Source organism: Pezoporus flaviventris, unplaced genomic scaffold, assembly GCF_033815535.1.
Source record: "Pezoporus flaviventris isolate CSIRO_AGI_PZ_B2104156 unplaced genomic scaffold, CSIRO_AGI_Pfla_v1 ptg000015l, whole genome shotgun sequence".
NCBI lineage: Eukaryota > Metazoa > Chordata > Aves > Psittaciformes > Psittacidae > Pezoporus > Pezoporus flaviventris.
This window is the reverse complement of record NW_026892563.1, coordinates 40,602,776-40,619,939: the sequence shown is the minus strand read 5'-3', so window position 1 is coordinate 40,619,939 and position 17,164 is coordinate 40,602,776. Positions and strand designations below refer to the sequence as shown.

At 41.9% G+C, this 17,164-nt stretch overlaps 1 protein-coding gene across 1 annotated transcript in view; it reads left to right on the top strand.

Moving 5' to 3' along the window:
- The first annotated feature begins 3,523 nt into the window (after positions 1-3,523).
- Positions 3,524-17,164, top strand: part of CFAP91 (cilia and flagella associated protein 91) — a 37,206-nt gene continuing 23,565 nt past the window's right edge. The window contains exons 1-10 of the mRNA XM_061454236.1: positions 3,524-3,648; positions 4,412-4,479; positions 7,110-7,267; positions 9,950-10,033; positions 11,601-11,657; positions 12,546-12,727; positions 13,436-13,613; positions 13,940-14,097; positions 14,356-14,538; positions 14,650-14,792. Of these exons, the coding sequence (XP_061310220.1) occupies positions 3,534-3,648; positions 4,412-4,479; positions 7,110-7,267; positions 9,950-10,033; positions 11,601-11,657; positions 12,546-12,727; positions 13,436-13,613; positions 13,940-14,097; positions 14,356-14,538; positions 14,650-14,792 (1,326 nt within the window). The 5' untranslated portion in view covers positions 3,524-3,533. The remainder of the gene's footprint in view (positions 3,649-4,411; positions 4,480-7,109; positions 7,268-9,949; positions 10,034-11,600; positions 11,658-12,545; positions 12,728-13,435; positions 13,614-13,939; positions 14,098-14,355; positions 14,539-14,649; positions 14,793-17,164) is intronic.

Here is a 17,164-nt window from a genome sequence, read left to right as displayed (position 1 = left end):
TCTCATTTTCTTGTCCAGATTACTTCTGCTCCACTTTACCGGCTGCTCACCTTGTCTCTTCCTCCTTCCCCTGCACACTGCTACCACCCTTCTACTAATTTTTCTTTGCTCAGCCAGCCAAATTTCTCCTCTAAAACTGCACTTTCACATCCAATCCATCTTTTCTGTCCAGCTATTCTGCCCTTAAGGAATGCCTAGTCCCACCCTCCTTGCCTAAATCTTCCACTTTGTCTGATTTTACAGTTCAAACACATCAGCAGGTCATCACAAGTCCCTCAACAGAGCACCAGTAATTCATCTTGAAGCAAATTACACCATCTTATCTCAAGGTTAATGCGAGGTAAAATGCATTTGGCTCAGGCTCTTTCACGAGCAGCTGAACTAGTGCACTTCACCACAGTTTTTCAACATGTCCTGGCACAGAGTGACTCCTGCAGAGTTACACTCGGTCACTGCACAGTAACTCCCAAAGGTGTGGACAGTTTGCTCATACATCTGAGCACCTGGAGTCCCCTCAGAGCCAAGTGGCTATAAATAAAAGCAGATAGACAGCACCCCAGCTCAGTTACACAGTCTTGTTCTAGAAAAGCTATTACTGGGAAGAAACCAACCAAAAACACCCCAAAAAATCATGCTATGGCTGCAGGTCTGAGGGGAAAGCCCATCAGTCAAGTTCTTTGAAAACTGTAGCAAAGAGCTTCTTTTTTGTTGGAAATGGCTGATCTGCATTTAAAAAATAAACAACCAACCAAACAAGAAGACCAATTCAGACCAAACCTCACCACTTGACCATTGCGGTGTATTCCACAGCACACACCAGCATGTCAGGGGCCCTGGCCAGGTTTTGCTCCAGTTGCAGCTCCACAGGAATATAAAGACTTCAGGCAAAGAACATTCAAGATAGCAATAATCATAACACCTTTCAACACTTGTAAGGCCATTCGCTGTTCACATCTGTCATTCAGAGGTATCTCAGAAATGTTCGTTAAAAATAGGCCAGTATTCCACAAACAGCCCCCCTATCTAATCTAAGCAAGCTCCATGAACCTAAACCTTGAGCTTTTAGCTCAGCCACATATACCTGCCACCTCCCATGAATAAGTATTAGTCTTCAGGGAGTTATGCAGTGACCTGAAAACTTTAATCTTTCCTCTTCTGACAGGGTAGTTTTCTGCCACATCAGTCTCCCAAAATAATTCCCCACATAGTCTTTCAGCTGCGACACCAATAGATCAGAGGCAGTGGGGCCAGGCAGCTTATAGTGAACAAAGAAGGTAGCAACTAACATTGAGTCCAATTTAATGCAGTTAAAGTTAATAGTGGGACTACAGCTTTTGGTCTTCCACAACTCCAGAGAGCACTCATCTGTGATGCTACGCCCTGGCATTTTGTTGTACTCTGTTCATGTAATTATTCTGTTGTTCTTCTCCACCTGGTTTCCACTGAGTTCCTTCCCAGAATCATAGAATCACAGAATAGTTAGAGTTGGAAAGGACCTTAAGATCATCCAGTTCCAACCCCCGTGCCATGGGCAGGGACACCTCACACTAAACCATGCCACCCAAGGCTTCATCATATCAGACGTCAAATCAGATGTCAAATCAGGCTTCCCTCATCAGAAAGATGGAAGTCCAGGCCACCTGCATCCAGTCAACTCTTAAATGGGAAAAATGTGAGAGGGTGGAGCCCACAAAGAATAATTTTTTGGCCAAGGGACAGTTTACACACCTCATTATGTCAAGGCAGATGTCCAGCATGGAAAAATTGCAGCATGGAAATTACAGAGTTCTAATGAATGAGATACAAAAAAGGAAAACTCAATCATGAGAAATTCTGGGCAACTCTGTTAAAAAATGACTTTTACTGTCGATAATTATAATAAGGTATTACACTGTAAAGTTCTTCAGTAAAATGAGAGTCTTTACAGCCTGCTGAGTATCCTTAGGGCACTGTGGAAAGTAGCATCCTGCAGATGTCATTCAGCCACAAAGCTGTAACAGCATTCCTTAGTTCAGACCCACATCCAAATACTCCATCGACCTACACTGAAAGAAGCTGTTGCTTCAAACAAGTGATGGGCCTTTAAGAAGTAAACCAACATTCAAAGTTGAATTAAATGTCTATGTATAAACTGGCAGAGCCAAGGAGTTTGGAACCACAGCCTGCACATTGCTCTCCTGTGATGAGCACTGAGGGGCCAAATTTTATGTCAGGCATGAAAAGCTGTGAATAATTCTCTGATATACAGAGTTTTATACACAAAATAACTAACATGAGGGACCTGCTTCAAGAGTACAGGCAGAGGAGAGGGCCCACTTGGAATTCTGCTTTTTATGTCCTATTCCAAAAGAAGTCTTGCACCACTGCTTCCAGATCTCCTTAGGCTGACAAAAGCGTTAGCCCCTCCTGTTTTAACAGCATAAAGAAGTTCCAACTTTGTTCCTCATAGAAGATGGTGACCTCCTCCTTGCAAAAACAGGAACGTTTTTTGAAGCACGATACTATTTTGTAATGCTTTGTGCAGGGCTCTCAAGGCACTTTACAAATGCAAAACCACCTGCAGCCTCTCTGGGCTGGTAGGTAACAAACCTATTTTCACCAGTTTATGGCAGCAGAAGTCATAAGCAGTGACAAGCAAAGCCAGGAATAAGAATATTTAGGCCTAAATCCAATCCCCAATTGCTAAACAGCTTTTCACAGAACGGTTTGGGTTGGAAGGGACCCTCAAAGCTCCCCTAGTGCAAACCCTCTGCAATGAGCAGGGACATCTTCAACTAGATCAGGTTGCCCAGAACCACATCCAGCCTGGTCTTGAATGTCTCCGGGGATGGAGCATCCACCACCTCTCTGGGCAACCTGTGCCAGTGTTTTATCACCAACATGGTAAAGAATTTCTTCCTCACATCCAGCCTCTTTCAGTTTAAAACCATCACCCCTCGTCCTGTCACAACAGACCCTGCTAAAAAGTCTCTCCCCGTCTTTCTTACAGGCCGCTTTTAAGAATTGAAAGGCTGCAGTAAGGTCTCCCTGGAATCTTCTCTCCTTAAGCACTGAGGGCCCAGGGGAACCGGAGAGCATCACAGCAAACACACCTCCACCCTGTTTCCTCCACTCCTCCCCGTCGACCATTCCCCATCCTCCTCAAAGGACAGACAAGCCGCCCCACACCAGCTTCACTGTGAAGCCCAGGACACGGGCTCTCCGCAGCTTCTCATGTGGAGAGCATGAACACCTGCGCCTCCACTGTCCACGCCGGGGTAGGGGAACGCCGGGCACCGTCGGCTCCCTCCCCGCCCCGCCTGCAGTAGCACAAGATGGAGGCGGGCAGGCCCCGCCGCCTAAGAGGTCTTGGTGCCCGCAGGGGAGTCACAGACCCCGGGATCCGCAGGAAGCGGCGGTAGAAAACCCGTGGGGTGAAGCCGTCCCCGGGGAAAGACCCGAGCAGCCACCAGTGCAGAAGGGGAGCGCCGGCCTTCACAGTCATTCCCCGCCGTAGGGTGTGTGTCATTCCCCGGCCCCGCCCGCCGGTCGCCATGGGAACCGCAGCCGGAGGCGCCATGAGCCGCGCGGTGACCGGCGCTTTGCAGGCCCAGCACCTTGGGGACGGCCGACAAATGGCCTCCGGTCGGACCCTCTATTACCCCTACGGTACCGGGTCCGGCCCGGAGGGACAGTGGCTTCACCCGCGCCCCCTGCCCTGTCTGCAGCCCACGGGGCGGGGGAAGCTCCGCAGAGAGGGAGGCCGCGTCCAGCTCCCCGGCGCGGGGTGTTGTGTGCTGGGGGTGGTGGCGGGAAGGTCGTGAGGCGGCTGGTCTGCCCGAGCAGGCCCCTCGCTCTTCCCGGGCCGTAAGATGAGGTTCGCGGTCAGAGCTGGCCCCGGGGTTGTCGCTGGCCGACCGGCAACGAGCTGGGTCGGGAAAGAGGGGTTGGAACGGGAGGGCGGAGCCGGGCAGAGCTGTACAGCGGTAAAGCCTTGGGGTTGGCAGCAGTAACGTACCAGAGGCGAGGAGAGTCTTGGGACTATAGAACACCTGCGAGCTGGGGGAAAGCCAACACTAGTTCTTTATGCTGGAGGGAAGCATCGTTTACAGTGCATTTCCACTCATTACAGTGCTTGCTTACTTCTGTGTTCCTTCTGTGTAATGTCTTCACTTTCTGTTTAAGTGATTCCAAAGAAACATTTTTCTTTGGTCATGCTCTTGTTCTACAGAACAGCAGTATTTCAGCTCTGAGGCTTACTTTGTATGATGGTGGAATTTCTTTGGTATGCAGACATGTATTTCATTTTTTTCTTTCCTAGTTTGTTTTATACTGTCTTTTTTACAGACTTTTAAAGGTGGAAGTGGAGCCTGACCGTTCACACAGATTCCTCAAATATGTAACTAGTTCCATTTGTTCACTTATCTTTCAGACCCTCCATACACACTGTCAAGTAAGAAGGATCATTCGAAGTCAAATGCCCTTGTTGGTGATAAAGTGGTAGGTGTTAGCCAAAGATAGCTCACTTGTGCACCTTTTATTTCTGTGTATATGCATATATACATGGGTAGAAACTCAGTTCTAAGCTGCCCCTTTAAAACCAAAATACAAAGCAAAGGAAGCAGTTTTATCTAAAACAAGACTTAATGCAGGGATTTACCACATCCCCTGGCCTAGGGTGACTCTGCAGCAGCAGCCTGGAAATGCCCAGTTCCATGTCCTGAGTAATTTCCTAAATTGTGTGTCAGTGGTGTGACCAGCCTGACCAGCAGATCAAAGGAGGTGATCCTGCCCCTCTGCTCTTGTGAGACCCCACTTGCAGCACTGTGCAGTTCTAGTGTCCTCAACATAAGGACATGGAGCTGTTGGAGCAAGTCCAGAGGAGGCCACAATCAGGGGGATGGAGCACCTCCCGTATGAAGACCGGCTGAGAAAGTCGGGATGTGCAGCCTGGAGAAGAGAAGGCTGCGTGGAGACCTCAGGGCAGCTTCTGTTGTCTGGAGGTGGCTACAAGGATGCTAGAGAGGGACTCTTCATCAGGAACTGTAGCAATAGGACAAGGGGTGATGGGTTCAGACTGAAACGGGAGGTTCAGGAAGAAATTCTTTACCTTAAGGGCGGTGAGGCACTGGCACAGGTTGCCCAGGGAAGTTGTGAATGCTCCATCCCTGGCAGTGTTCAAGGCCAGTTTGGACAGAGCCTCGGGCGGTATGGTCTAGTGTGAGGCATCCTTGCCCATGGCAGGGAGCTGGAACTAGGTGATCTTAAGGTCCTTCCCAACCCAAACTGTTTTATGATTCTGTAATTCTATGATTTATAATAGATTATCTCCAAATGCTGTTAGCAGCAGCTGTTACTAAGATCTAAAAAAGAATTGGACTGTTGTTCAAGCAGAGCTGTTAAAATGTGTTACTTCACATGTTTCCTCCTTACCTTGGAATATACTTAAACTGCAGCTCAAGGTAGCATACTTAGTTTAAAGTGAACTAGGTAGTAACAGCTAGGTAGCCTGTAAAGGTTGCACACCCATCCTAATTCATATTATCTTCCTCACTAAGCCCTTAATTAGCCCACTGTTAGCTCCCTACTGCTTTTGCTGCCCTGCTATCAGTATTCACCCTAGTTAGTTTAAAACCAGTTAGGGCGTGTCTCTGGGAGTTGCAGTCGCACGATTAGACAGCAGTGATTGATGGCTGGACAGGCTGCATATAGGTAGAATGCCAAAGGAAAACAGACTTGGTACAACTGCATAATGAATTGGATTTTAAACAGAGTCCTCTTGAAGCTGTGCACTTGACTGAGCCTGCAAGGCAGGATGCTCTGAGCTCTGAAACTGCATTGCTGTACAGTGAGGAGAAAATCCACGAGCAGCTTTCCATTAATGGAGTCAAGGAACATTTTTTAAGAGTACTTCTGGATGTCTCTTACCCTATTATCTCAGTCTCTTTCCTACGTCTACATGAAAAAAAAAACAACAGTTTGTTTGTCTGCCTCTCTGTAGAAAGATACACACCTAGAGCTGGAAACATTACCTGTCATTACAGAGATACTTGCAAGAGTATTGCTGTGTTAACACTGAAGGCCAGACAAAGTGAGGTGGCATACTGTCACTAATGTCATGTCCCAGGTGTGATGTTGTGGATGGGTATGGTGACAGACTCTGACTTGCGTGAAACATGGTTTAAGCATATGAATCGGCAAGGGCACAATGTGCAATTCAAAACAGTGCAACTTTGAATTCTTAATGTATAGGTTCACAAAATGAGTGGACAGAGTTTGGGATAATACTAGTTTGTAGGGTTTTCCAAAGTCCTGAGGTTGAATTCCCTTTGAAGAGAAATGAAACAAAAATGCAGTCTCACGCACAGCAAGCAGCTGGACATAGTTGGGAGTCCAAATCTTCATCATCTGACATTCTCTTACACTCTGGTGAGTTAGTGTAGTCAGTCACTACTACCCCATCCAGGTTAGCACCAGATGAAATAAAAGGGGTGATTCACAGTTCAAATCTGATTTCAGGCTTTAAAGAAGCTCAAGCCAGTATAGCTACATCACTTCTACTTGAGTCATGATTGCAAAGATTTATTTGCAATAATAAATCTGGAGATTTAAGGCATATCTACCCAGGGAAATAAGTACTTAGAAGGAAGGGTGTGGATTTTTAATGTGATCATTTTTGTTTGCTAACTCCCATGCAGGTATTTTTAACACAGGCTAAAATTGTTACAGTATAAAATAAGTGGAATATGTTACTTCATTTCCAGAGCAAACAAAACAGGAGGAAGCTACATGGGGTAATGTGCTGGAAGCTCACATCACTGCGCATTCACAGTTACTGCACACTAACATTTTTATGTAACGAACCATTAGATCCTCAATTTTAAGTGTAAGCTTGGCACTGGAAAATGGCCACAAGACATATCTGTGTGTCTGCTGCTAGTCTGGTATGCTCCACATCTTGAGAAGTACCATCTAACCAGCTGACATCATTAACATATGTATGCCTGCTTCTTTCCCCATCTCAAATGTGTAGTTGTGTAAATCACAGCAAGCTGAAATTCTGATCTCTTCACTGCTGTTTGAAATCACTTAATCACTGCCACTCTTCTTTGTGTCCATACAAACATTAGGTAAAGGCACCAGTGCTCAGAAGTATGTTTAGAACCTTGATCCATTTCCCAAGCTATGGTGTGTGGTTGGAAGGCAAAGATCCAGTACCTTCATTTATTGACCAAAGACGGAAAGGGAGTGCTCAGCATCGCCTGGTGGCTCTTCAGCAGCTTGCTGCGTAAGTGTTCTATGGATGATTTCAAAAACCCATACAAACAAACCCAACAAAACCCCATGCACACTGAAGTGGAGATGACTGCAATTTGCTCCTACTTACATTTCCCTTGAAATGAAGAGATTGCAGCTGTTGTGGAGTATGGTTGCCCATCTGTTTCTTACAGGGTGGATGTTGCACATTTCTTCATCTCTTGTGTTATCCACTTTGCAGAGGTTGCTGGGGAAGGGAAGAGAGTTATTTCAGTCTTAAAGATCAGATAAGTTATGAACTTGACTTCAATGACTCATGTGTGTTACTTCAGCAGGAGCTGTTTCTTTTTAGTCCAGTGCAGGTTTTAACCAGCGCAGTTGCAGCTGGTTAGACTGCTTTTGTTGCTTATTCATGGGTGTACAAGGCCTGAACCAGGACACCACATTTTTAGTGCAGGGGTGTCTTAGTTAAACTTTCTCCAGGCATCACAATTTGGGCTTCTGATTCTGCAGATGTTAAAAACCAAACTTCTGTGTGTTTTGCCACACCATGTGTTCTTTGAATCCCCTAGTAGCTGTATTCAAGATTGCAGGCATCAGCCTAGTTGTTTACAGAGGTTTTTGATGCATTAGCAAGCTAACTGTAGACCACAGGCTTTTCAGATGATGTGTGCTCTGGGGTTGCTGGTAGCCGAGTTCCATCGCATGCCAGACAGTAATCAAAGATGGTTTCAGGGTGATACAGCACCTGGTTTTGTTCAGTTTTGAAAGCATATTATTCTAATTTTCATAATAAAATAAGAATTTTTGAGCCTTTTTTTTTTTTTACTATTATTTTCAGCATTTCACACTGTCCCCAGCAAATGAAAACCTCAGTGGCTTTTTCTATTTTGACTGTTATTCTGTAACCAGAACTAATTTGACACCTGCACTGCTTTAAAATTGATTTACATTTCAACAACATGTATTTGCAAAATGTCTTGTAATTAACAAAAAAAAAGAGAAATCCATCCCCTCTGTTTCAACCTGCATGGATTGACACTGTTGCTGATACAGAAGATAGCATATTTCCCAGCTGTCTTCTCGGCAGTTGCATTGCCTCTGCAAGGTTACCAGGAATAAATGCCCATTTATTTCAGCAAAGTCAGCAAATATAAGTCAAGGACATGCAAGAGGCAGGATCTGTGGAATAAAAAGGGCTGTTTCACTGGGTTCCCATTGTGCCTATAACTGTACCATAATAGGATGAACAGCTTATGCTAATAAAGTTAGATCATAAGAATAAGTGCCCACCTGTGCTGAATGAAACATAAACCCATCTGGATGGAGCAACAGCCTGATATGTGAAGAGTCAGCTAGTAGAACTAGCCATCAGCTCCATTATCTCATTTGAATTACAAACACAACTTCACAATAACAGGTTGATTAGTGCTAAGCAAGTATCTCAGATTACTGCACTGCATCCCAAAACATTTTCCTCTCTTTTGTTAAATGACAGGGCTGAAAGCACTGGGAAGAGATGTCTTTAAACTTACCTTGGCAGTAAATTGTATGTCACGGGAGGTTAATGAAGCATATCTCTGTAGGCTTTGCTGTAATAGGTGGCCATACAGTGGCGCACGAAGTTCCAGAGTGCATCTTGCAGGGCTTAGATGAGGTCTTTGAAGACAAGCGATCTCAGCATGGAATCCTCTGGTTCGATCCCAGCTGTCAAGCAATGTTATGTATTGTTAATTGTGTCTCTGTAAATATATCTCTGTATTTAAAATTAGGCAATAGCAACGAGTTCCAGCACCCACAGTCCTGAGGTCAGGTTTCTTAAAAGCCACCCAAAAAATGGTCCTACAAAAAATGACCTTCAGGACTTGCCATATATATATATATATATAGCTTAAGGAAATTACTTACCTCGGTGGCATGGTATGGGCTTTTGGTTTTGGTTTGTTTTTAAAAAAGAACTTCTGTTTCTTGTCTTAACCACCTTGCAGGTTGAGAAGAGAGTAAGACTGGAGGATAAAGTGATTGTGAGATCAAATAGGAGTCCTGATGCATAGCTTTCAAAGGACTCAATTCTACCCATTGTCTCACTGACTACCTTAATGAGGTCTACCTCATTAAAATAAGCTTTAAAATAAAAGGCTCAAAGATGTTCTAGGGAAAAACTTAAACAGTCTGCCTACTTTAAATTCAAAAATGGGGCAAAAAATGAAGACAGACTGTTCTTGCAAAAGATATGGTTGTTGCAGCACAGGTTTTTGAAACATTAACATGGTCATCCTTATTTTAGTCCTTTATTGGAGCATTCAGATTGAAATTGCTGATTCTAAAATATTTTACATTTACTCAAAATCTCTTCAGCTACTTTTGAAAAGTAGAAAGCGAAAGTCTGCCCCTTTGTTCATTCTACTCCTTTACACAGATTTTCTGTTATGGAAAGTTTTTTTACTCTTAAGGAAATGCGCTTGCTTCCCCCACTCCCAACAAAAATAGTTAACAAGGTCAGGCATTTACAACTGGCAAATGCTCTTCATGACAGGCACGTAAGAAAGTTTTATTAAAGGCAGCAAACGACCATTTCTTGCTCACACCTAATGAGAGATATATATGAAGTGTCAAAAAAGTAGAAAGATAATTAAAAAATAAGAAGGGCATAGCAAAAAGATGAGAACTGCTCTGAATGTACTTAAATGATACCCCATACTTTGGCTTTTAGAGCTCGATCTTCTCTTCAGATACCTCAGATTGTGTATGAAGATCCTGAAGTTAGTGGAAGGAATCGCTACAAGTATTTTGCACGGTAAGGAATGACCTGATTTGAAGTTCAGAAACCTGCTTTTGTGCTGTTTAAAAAGCACCTAAATAAATGCCAGAGCCTTATTTCTTTCAGTCCTTTGTGTCAGTTCGATTGCTGCTATGGAAAATCTAAATAGTAACCAAATCTTTAATCATGAGGTCATTTTAAATTCATGCTATGCCAGAATTTTTCAGATAATGTTCAAGCAAAGCTGTTAATATGTGTTACTTCACATGGTGCCTTCTCACCTTGGTATATACTTAAACTACAGCTCAAGGTAGCATACTTAGTTTAAAATGAGCTAGGTAGCAACAGCTAGGCAGCCTGTAAAGATTGCAAACCCATCCTGATTCTTCATACTAACTTCCTCACTAAGCCCTTAGCTAGTTAGCCTGTTCTTTAGCTCCCTACTGCATTTGCTGACCTGCTATCAGTATTCACACTAGCTAGTTTAAAATCATCCAGGTTTTAGACTCAGATAATGAGTTACCATATAAGCAGTTATACCAAGCATTCTGTACTTAATTATTTGTAGAAAGCTCTGTGCTGTAGATCCTCTTACACAAAGGAAGAAGATGCTCACAAAGCCCTTGCAGCTCTCCAGACTCCTGCAGAGGTGCCTTCTTAAGAAGGAACCTTTTAACTCCCAGTTTCTGCCAGTAACAGAAAGGCAGCAAAGGGAATCCACGATTAACTTTTCATCGATGTCCTCCATTGCAGAGCTGCTCTGCTCCTTCCCGAGTGACACTGCAGGTCACCAATGGACTCAAGATCTGAACCAACAGCTAGCGTATAAACTTTGTCAACTTAGTCACATATTCTTTGAATCACTTTCGCTATTATAGACAGCAGCTATCAGCAATAGGTCCACTTTAAATATAAAAAAAAATTCCAAGCTTAATAAACTGAAGTTCTTTATGGATCCTTTAACAACAACAACAGAAGGACAAAGATGATGCTATCTTTTGTAATTTGAAATTAAAGTCTCTCAAAGGCTAAGGGAAAATGATAGTGAACTGCAATATGCAAACTATAAGAATGCCTAAGAAGGAATTATTAATAATGTCATTGATCCCATATTACTTTCAAGATAATTCAGAAAATACAGAAAAAAAAAAAAAAGCAATCAAATTAGATAAGTTCAACCCAGCTTACCTTAGCAGCTGACGGTAGGAATTCATTTCAGGACTTACTTCAAGAAGTTATAAGAAAAAAAACCCTCTCAAAAACCCAGAGTGGAAAAAAGTAAACTAATCAGTGAAGCATACACAAAATGTTGTGAACACACTCAAACCTAGCTTCTTTTAATTATTGCCTTGTTTTGCAGTTCCACTTTCTGCTTTGACAGAAGAACACACAGACATACCGGTGAAACTTTCTCTGTTACTCCTTAGCCGTGAAAGATTTACTTAATATTAAGGCACAGTTCATAAACATGCAACTACAGAATCTGAGATATGGAAAAATCAGTGTAACTCCATTAAAATTTGTGGACTGCAGTTTTTTCTAAACCTCAATGATCTTTTATGCTCATGGTTGTTGTCTTACATTTGCATTCTCTCTCTTTCAGACCTCTCATCACTTCTTATAAGCCGCTTCCACTAAATATTTCTTATTCAATGGCACAGTAAGTAGTGAGTTCTGGAACATTACTGTTGTAATGGGTCACATCTCACCAGAAAAAGGTTGGGGAACTAGCTGGTGTACAATATTTTTCATAATGAACCAACAGGAAAACTTGTTAAAGAGGTAAGATTTTGTTCACCATTGAGAATTCCTGACGAAACAGGTGACTTGTGTCAGAACTTGCTTGCTATACATGAGTAGTACTTTGTGTAAAGGACATGTGCCTCAAATGTGTTATGATTATGTGGCCTGAAACAGAAAGCCAAGTGTGTCTGAGTACTAGTAGAGATACCAATGCAAGGAAGATTCTTCCCTACAGCAATATTATTGGAAAATCTTTGATATTTTATTAAACTGTCTGTGATAGTTGCAATACTGTTCAGTGATGTAGAACATTCATGAAGGAGTCTGATGATGTTTTCAGTGGGGATCAAATTTTGAGGAGACCTAAGAAGACTCATTTCCTAGTGGAGTCATGGACATTGCACATGCTTAGATCAAAATTGAATTTTCGTTCTGGAATTGTTGGAAAGAGAATTATGTAAGCTAAATTGAAGCAGTCCTACTTCTTCTAACACTCAACCATTAGTTACTTCTTTTGCCCATTAAAAGCAATGTTTTAGAATGCATACATGGGGAAGACTTGCATGTGATGATAATTTGTGAGAGCTGAAACAAGATTTCTGGATTGTTTACATAAGGAGGGAGGTTACAAAGACTGTGTGCCTCAGTCTGCTTTTACTAAAGACAATGGAGTTAATCAATGTAAATCAATGGGAGCACAAACACGTTTGGATATCCTACCTTCGACTTAGTGTTTCTGTTTTGTTTGTTGTTGCTTTTTTAAATGAATGTGACTAATATTCTTCCATCGTGCATCTCTTTTTAGGACAGAGCCCTATGTTCATTCACATATAGGAGACAGCAAGGTCTTTAGTCCCAGGTTACGAACTTTGGGCACACAAACAGATTACAGAGATGGTGAAGCCCAGACGGATCCCTATTCCCCAGAATATGTAGTTCCTAGTGGCTCAGTCCCTGAACTTCTGACACTTGCTACACTCACTTGGGGTGAGTTGGGAAACTGAGATAAATTATAGCAATTATATCATCTCTTTAGCAGGAGGTTCTTTGTTTTTTCAATGTCAGGTTTCAAGTCTGTTGCCAGCTTTGGAAGGCCTTTGTTGTCTTCCCTTGGGGCACAGTATTTTATCTATTTTTTTAAATAGGTATGGTATTTTCTTACTTAATAGCGCTGTTCTGGGGTACTTTATAAAGAGTTTTGGTATTACTCAATATGGAAAGTTTGTATGTTTTACAAATATGAACTAGGAGCATTTTTTCCATTCACCTACCATTCTTCACCTGTTCTGAGTTAAACATCAGTAAAAAACAGTATGAACACTGCTGCCCCAGAATATACCTGTGATCCTCATCTCCCACTGTTCCACCTCTGATAATGATGGACACTGGACATGCCAAAGGAAGTGCTCATTCTCAGAAAGTGCTTTCTTAGAAAAGCTTTTCCTCCTTTGCCGCCTGCAGTAGAGGAATGAAGTGCTAGTGTTAATGTCAGCTAAGCCACAGCAAATGCAGGTCCTACCATTCCTCATACTGTAAAATTTTACTGGCCTTAGAAGCATGTACTTCAGGTTGTGGACAGTTCTTTTTGTGTTTAACGTGAGCTTGTGCCCATCCAGCCCTCTAATACTTTTTGTTGGTGGTTATTTGCTGGATTCACCATTCTCCTAAGGAGCTACTGTTTCTTGTCCCTCTAAGGTCATGGTCTACCAGCAGGACTAGCTGAGGTGGAGATGATTGAACGCGCCCGGGAAAAACGTGCTTGGGAAGCAACTCTTCCAGCCATGGACAGTGCCTCAAATATTGAGAAGAGGAGGAAAATGATGGAGGATATGGAGAGGAAGGAATGGGCCTTTAGAGAACAGGAAATAGAAAAGTAGGAATCAAAGTTTATTTCTTGAAATTGTTGGCCAAATAGAAAAGGAACAAGAAGATTTAGGGGATTGGCTGAAAGGTGCAAGTCTTTCATTTCTGTGCAAATCCCCTGATTTTGGGAAGCGATGTATTTGTTAGATTTAATATAAAACAGCGCTGCCACAGTACTTTTTACCAGTACTAAACTCACTGGTTAAAATGAAAGATTAAATAGAAGATATACAGTATGAACTACATGTAAATTAGTTGGTGTGTAGTATTTGATGATGACAGCATTGCACAGAACACTGCAGAATACAGTAGGTCATACCTGGCCTTTCTTTGCAGGTTACAGAAGGTTCGACTGGAAGTCTTAAAGAAGCTGCTCTGGAGGCAAGAGGAGAATCGGAATGAGCTGGTTGCCAAGCGCTTGGATGCCCACTGGCAAAATCATCAGAAAGCTAAAGAAGAGAAAATGAAAAAGATTCAGGGTGACACTTCATTGAGTAAGTTTGAAAAATGGGAGAGAGCAGTATGACACTTAGTTTTCAGACAAGGCATTTCTATTTTCACAAGGTTGCAGTATTTATTCAAGATGAAAAAGGTTGCATCCACAATATCGATATGCATGGCCAGCATTTGTTCTGGTCAAACAGATAATGTTTTTATATTAACTAGAAAAAGCTCTTGTGAATTTCCAAAGATATGGCTGGTTTAGAATGATTTGTATGAAGAACTTTTTCACATTTGTATTTCTTTTCCAGTGCTCAGGAAACTGATAGCTAAGAGGAAGAATGTAATGGGGAAGCTGGAGAGACGAGATATCATCAAAGAGTATATTGACTTTGCATCACAACCATACGCTCCTTTGTCTAGAATTGGTTATTTTCCAGACAACCATTCTGAACGTTACGTGTTAAAAAACTTCTATCTTAACACCTTTGCAGGTAAGGCATTTTGGAAGACTTAGTTTCTATGACATATTTAGTTAAAATATGAACAAACCTCAAATTCTCTACCCACCACTCCATTATTTAATCACTGTTTGTATTTCTTAGGACTCTGTGAATTGGAAGCATCTCTCCCAGATGCTGTCACCCAGGTCAAGATTAAAGCTCCAAAACCTAAACAAGCTATCACTAAGACTGGATACGTTAAAAAAGCAGCAAGGCTAGAGGTGGCACTGGCACAAGTTCACCAGGTATAGAGCTGCATCCAGCAGCATGTCAGTTCCTGTTACATTTGAACTGCTCAAAAATGCGATTGGAAAGACACGTGTAAGATTTCTCCCAATTTCCTGTGCTACATTCATACTGTTTGTAAGACAACTTCAGGGACAGAATGGATCAAACATTCAGACTGTTGTAGGTATGACCAGTACTGCTGTGCAACTCAGTCCTCTCTGTACTTCTGCTCCAGCCCTATAGAAAACAAGCATTGCTGCTTCTGTCTTCCTACAGATCAGTTGTTTGTATCAGAACATATTATGTCAGTTGGAAATTCTCTCCTCCCATTTGCTCATTCTCATTTCTCCCTTCCTTTTGTAATGCACAAGTGGCAAGCCTATGGGTTACACTGTCAAAGTGCTAATAATTATATAAACAAAATGTGGATTCATATTCTAAAAATTCTGTCCTTTTTAAAAAACATACATTTTTAAGTACATATTGTAAAAACACCTGCAGCAAAACATGACTAAAATGACCCCACTCATAAAACTGGATGAGAACGGTGGATGCACAGCACTGTTTTCCCTAACAACAGCATCTGATTTCCAAACATGCTAATATTTTTTTTTGCATCTTAATTTGTCATAACTGTTCATGCAGATGAGGTGTCCATATATGCAGTTAACCACTGGGGAAAGAAGTGCCAATCATGCATCTACAATCACAATACTTGTAAATTACGTGTACTTTTAAGTATGCTTCTTGTGATGCTTTTGAGGGCTACCTTTTTAAAAATATCAGGCACATTCTTGGCTGGCTGAAGAATACTGAATTTCATTTGTAAAGCTTGGTAACTTCTGCTTCATTTAGTGAAGAAATATTTCATGATAGGAAATTATGTGTATAGCTTTCTTGCTTTAGTGTAATTAATAATACTCTCAATGGTGACAGTTACTTTCTACTAACAAATTTGAAATTGAAATCTTGTTCCAAAAAATCAATCCTATTACCTCCAACTGAAGTTCCACTGGATCTTGTCAAAGATGAAACATTGCCTCTGATTATGATTCACAAAGAAAAATATCAAGATCTTGAGTACTGCAGGAGTTGTTGAAGATCTAAGGACATTCATTCACAACAGATTTAGAGCAGAAGACAGAGTAGTATTGAAGGGGTTTGAGTTTGGCCGATTCTTGCATAAAATTCCAGTAGTGACTAGGTATAATCTGGATCATAACACAGTTCTCGTAGGCAGCAAAATGTTAGCCCAAGCTTGCAGAGCTGAATTCTGTTTGTTCAAAATACTTCTTGAGGTTTGAAAGTATGCCCTAATGCTGGCTGCTTACACAGTAATGTCTCTTCAAAGTAAAATTGGTGACCAAAGGGAGATAAAATGCAGAACAAAAGCAGACAATTGCACGTATTTTCTTTTCTCAATCAATGTAGATCACTTGTTCTACATTGGTTCTACCAGCTGAGGGACTAACATAACTAATACTCATTTCCCCACCATAAAAAGGCAAAATGTATATTCTTTTAAAAACACAAAGCATCTTCTTTGCAGGAAAAGATGATAAATCCACTATGAAAATCTACCTGCTGCTTTTAGATAATACAGAAGTAGGCACCAGAACAGTTGGTCCAGACAGGAAGAATGTACTGACACTGAAACACCCAGACTGCCTCAGCCACTGTTAGGTTTAATCAAACTTTTCTGTTCAGAGCCATATGAAATCACTGCCCTAATTAGCACTTGAGCTCTATGGTGCTGTCACTGGTCACTTCTCCCATCAGAGTCTTTTGCATCTTAAGTTTGGTGGCTGTAGCATGTTCTGTCTTAGCAGGGCCTCTCTGACAGGTCCACCTCATTAGGTACTGGAGTTGTTCACAACAGGGCAGTAAAGGGTGCAGAGTACTTGAGTTAACAGAATTTAGGAGAATCCCCCTGGAGAGGACAGCTGTCTGACAGCTTGGCATAAGCAGTCCCAGTTGTGTCAGCATTCTCCATCAAACACAGCATGAAGGAGGTTTAAACCAGGCAATTAGGGATCATCTTAGAAGAGCACTGTGTTTTCTTGCATTATTTCTATAGCTGAGGAGCTAGACAAGTTTTCTCTTCAAAAGCCTCTTTTTAGTGCTGTCCTAGCACACTTAATCTACACATTTTCTCCCATAATCTTAGAAATAAAGCAAAACTAGAAAGAAAGTAGAGTGATCTGGCAGTGGAATTAGTTTATTTTGTTTTCTCTGGATAAGCTCTTGAAGGAGGTGGCAAATAGAGGTGGAATGCTAGATTTTGGCCTCAGAAGTAAGTCATAAAGGAATTTTCCAAGGCTTGCTTCTCTGGCCAAATAAGTGGCAAGATGGACTAGTCTTCCTCATTGTGTTTCTCTTGGTTTGCCAT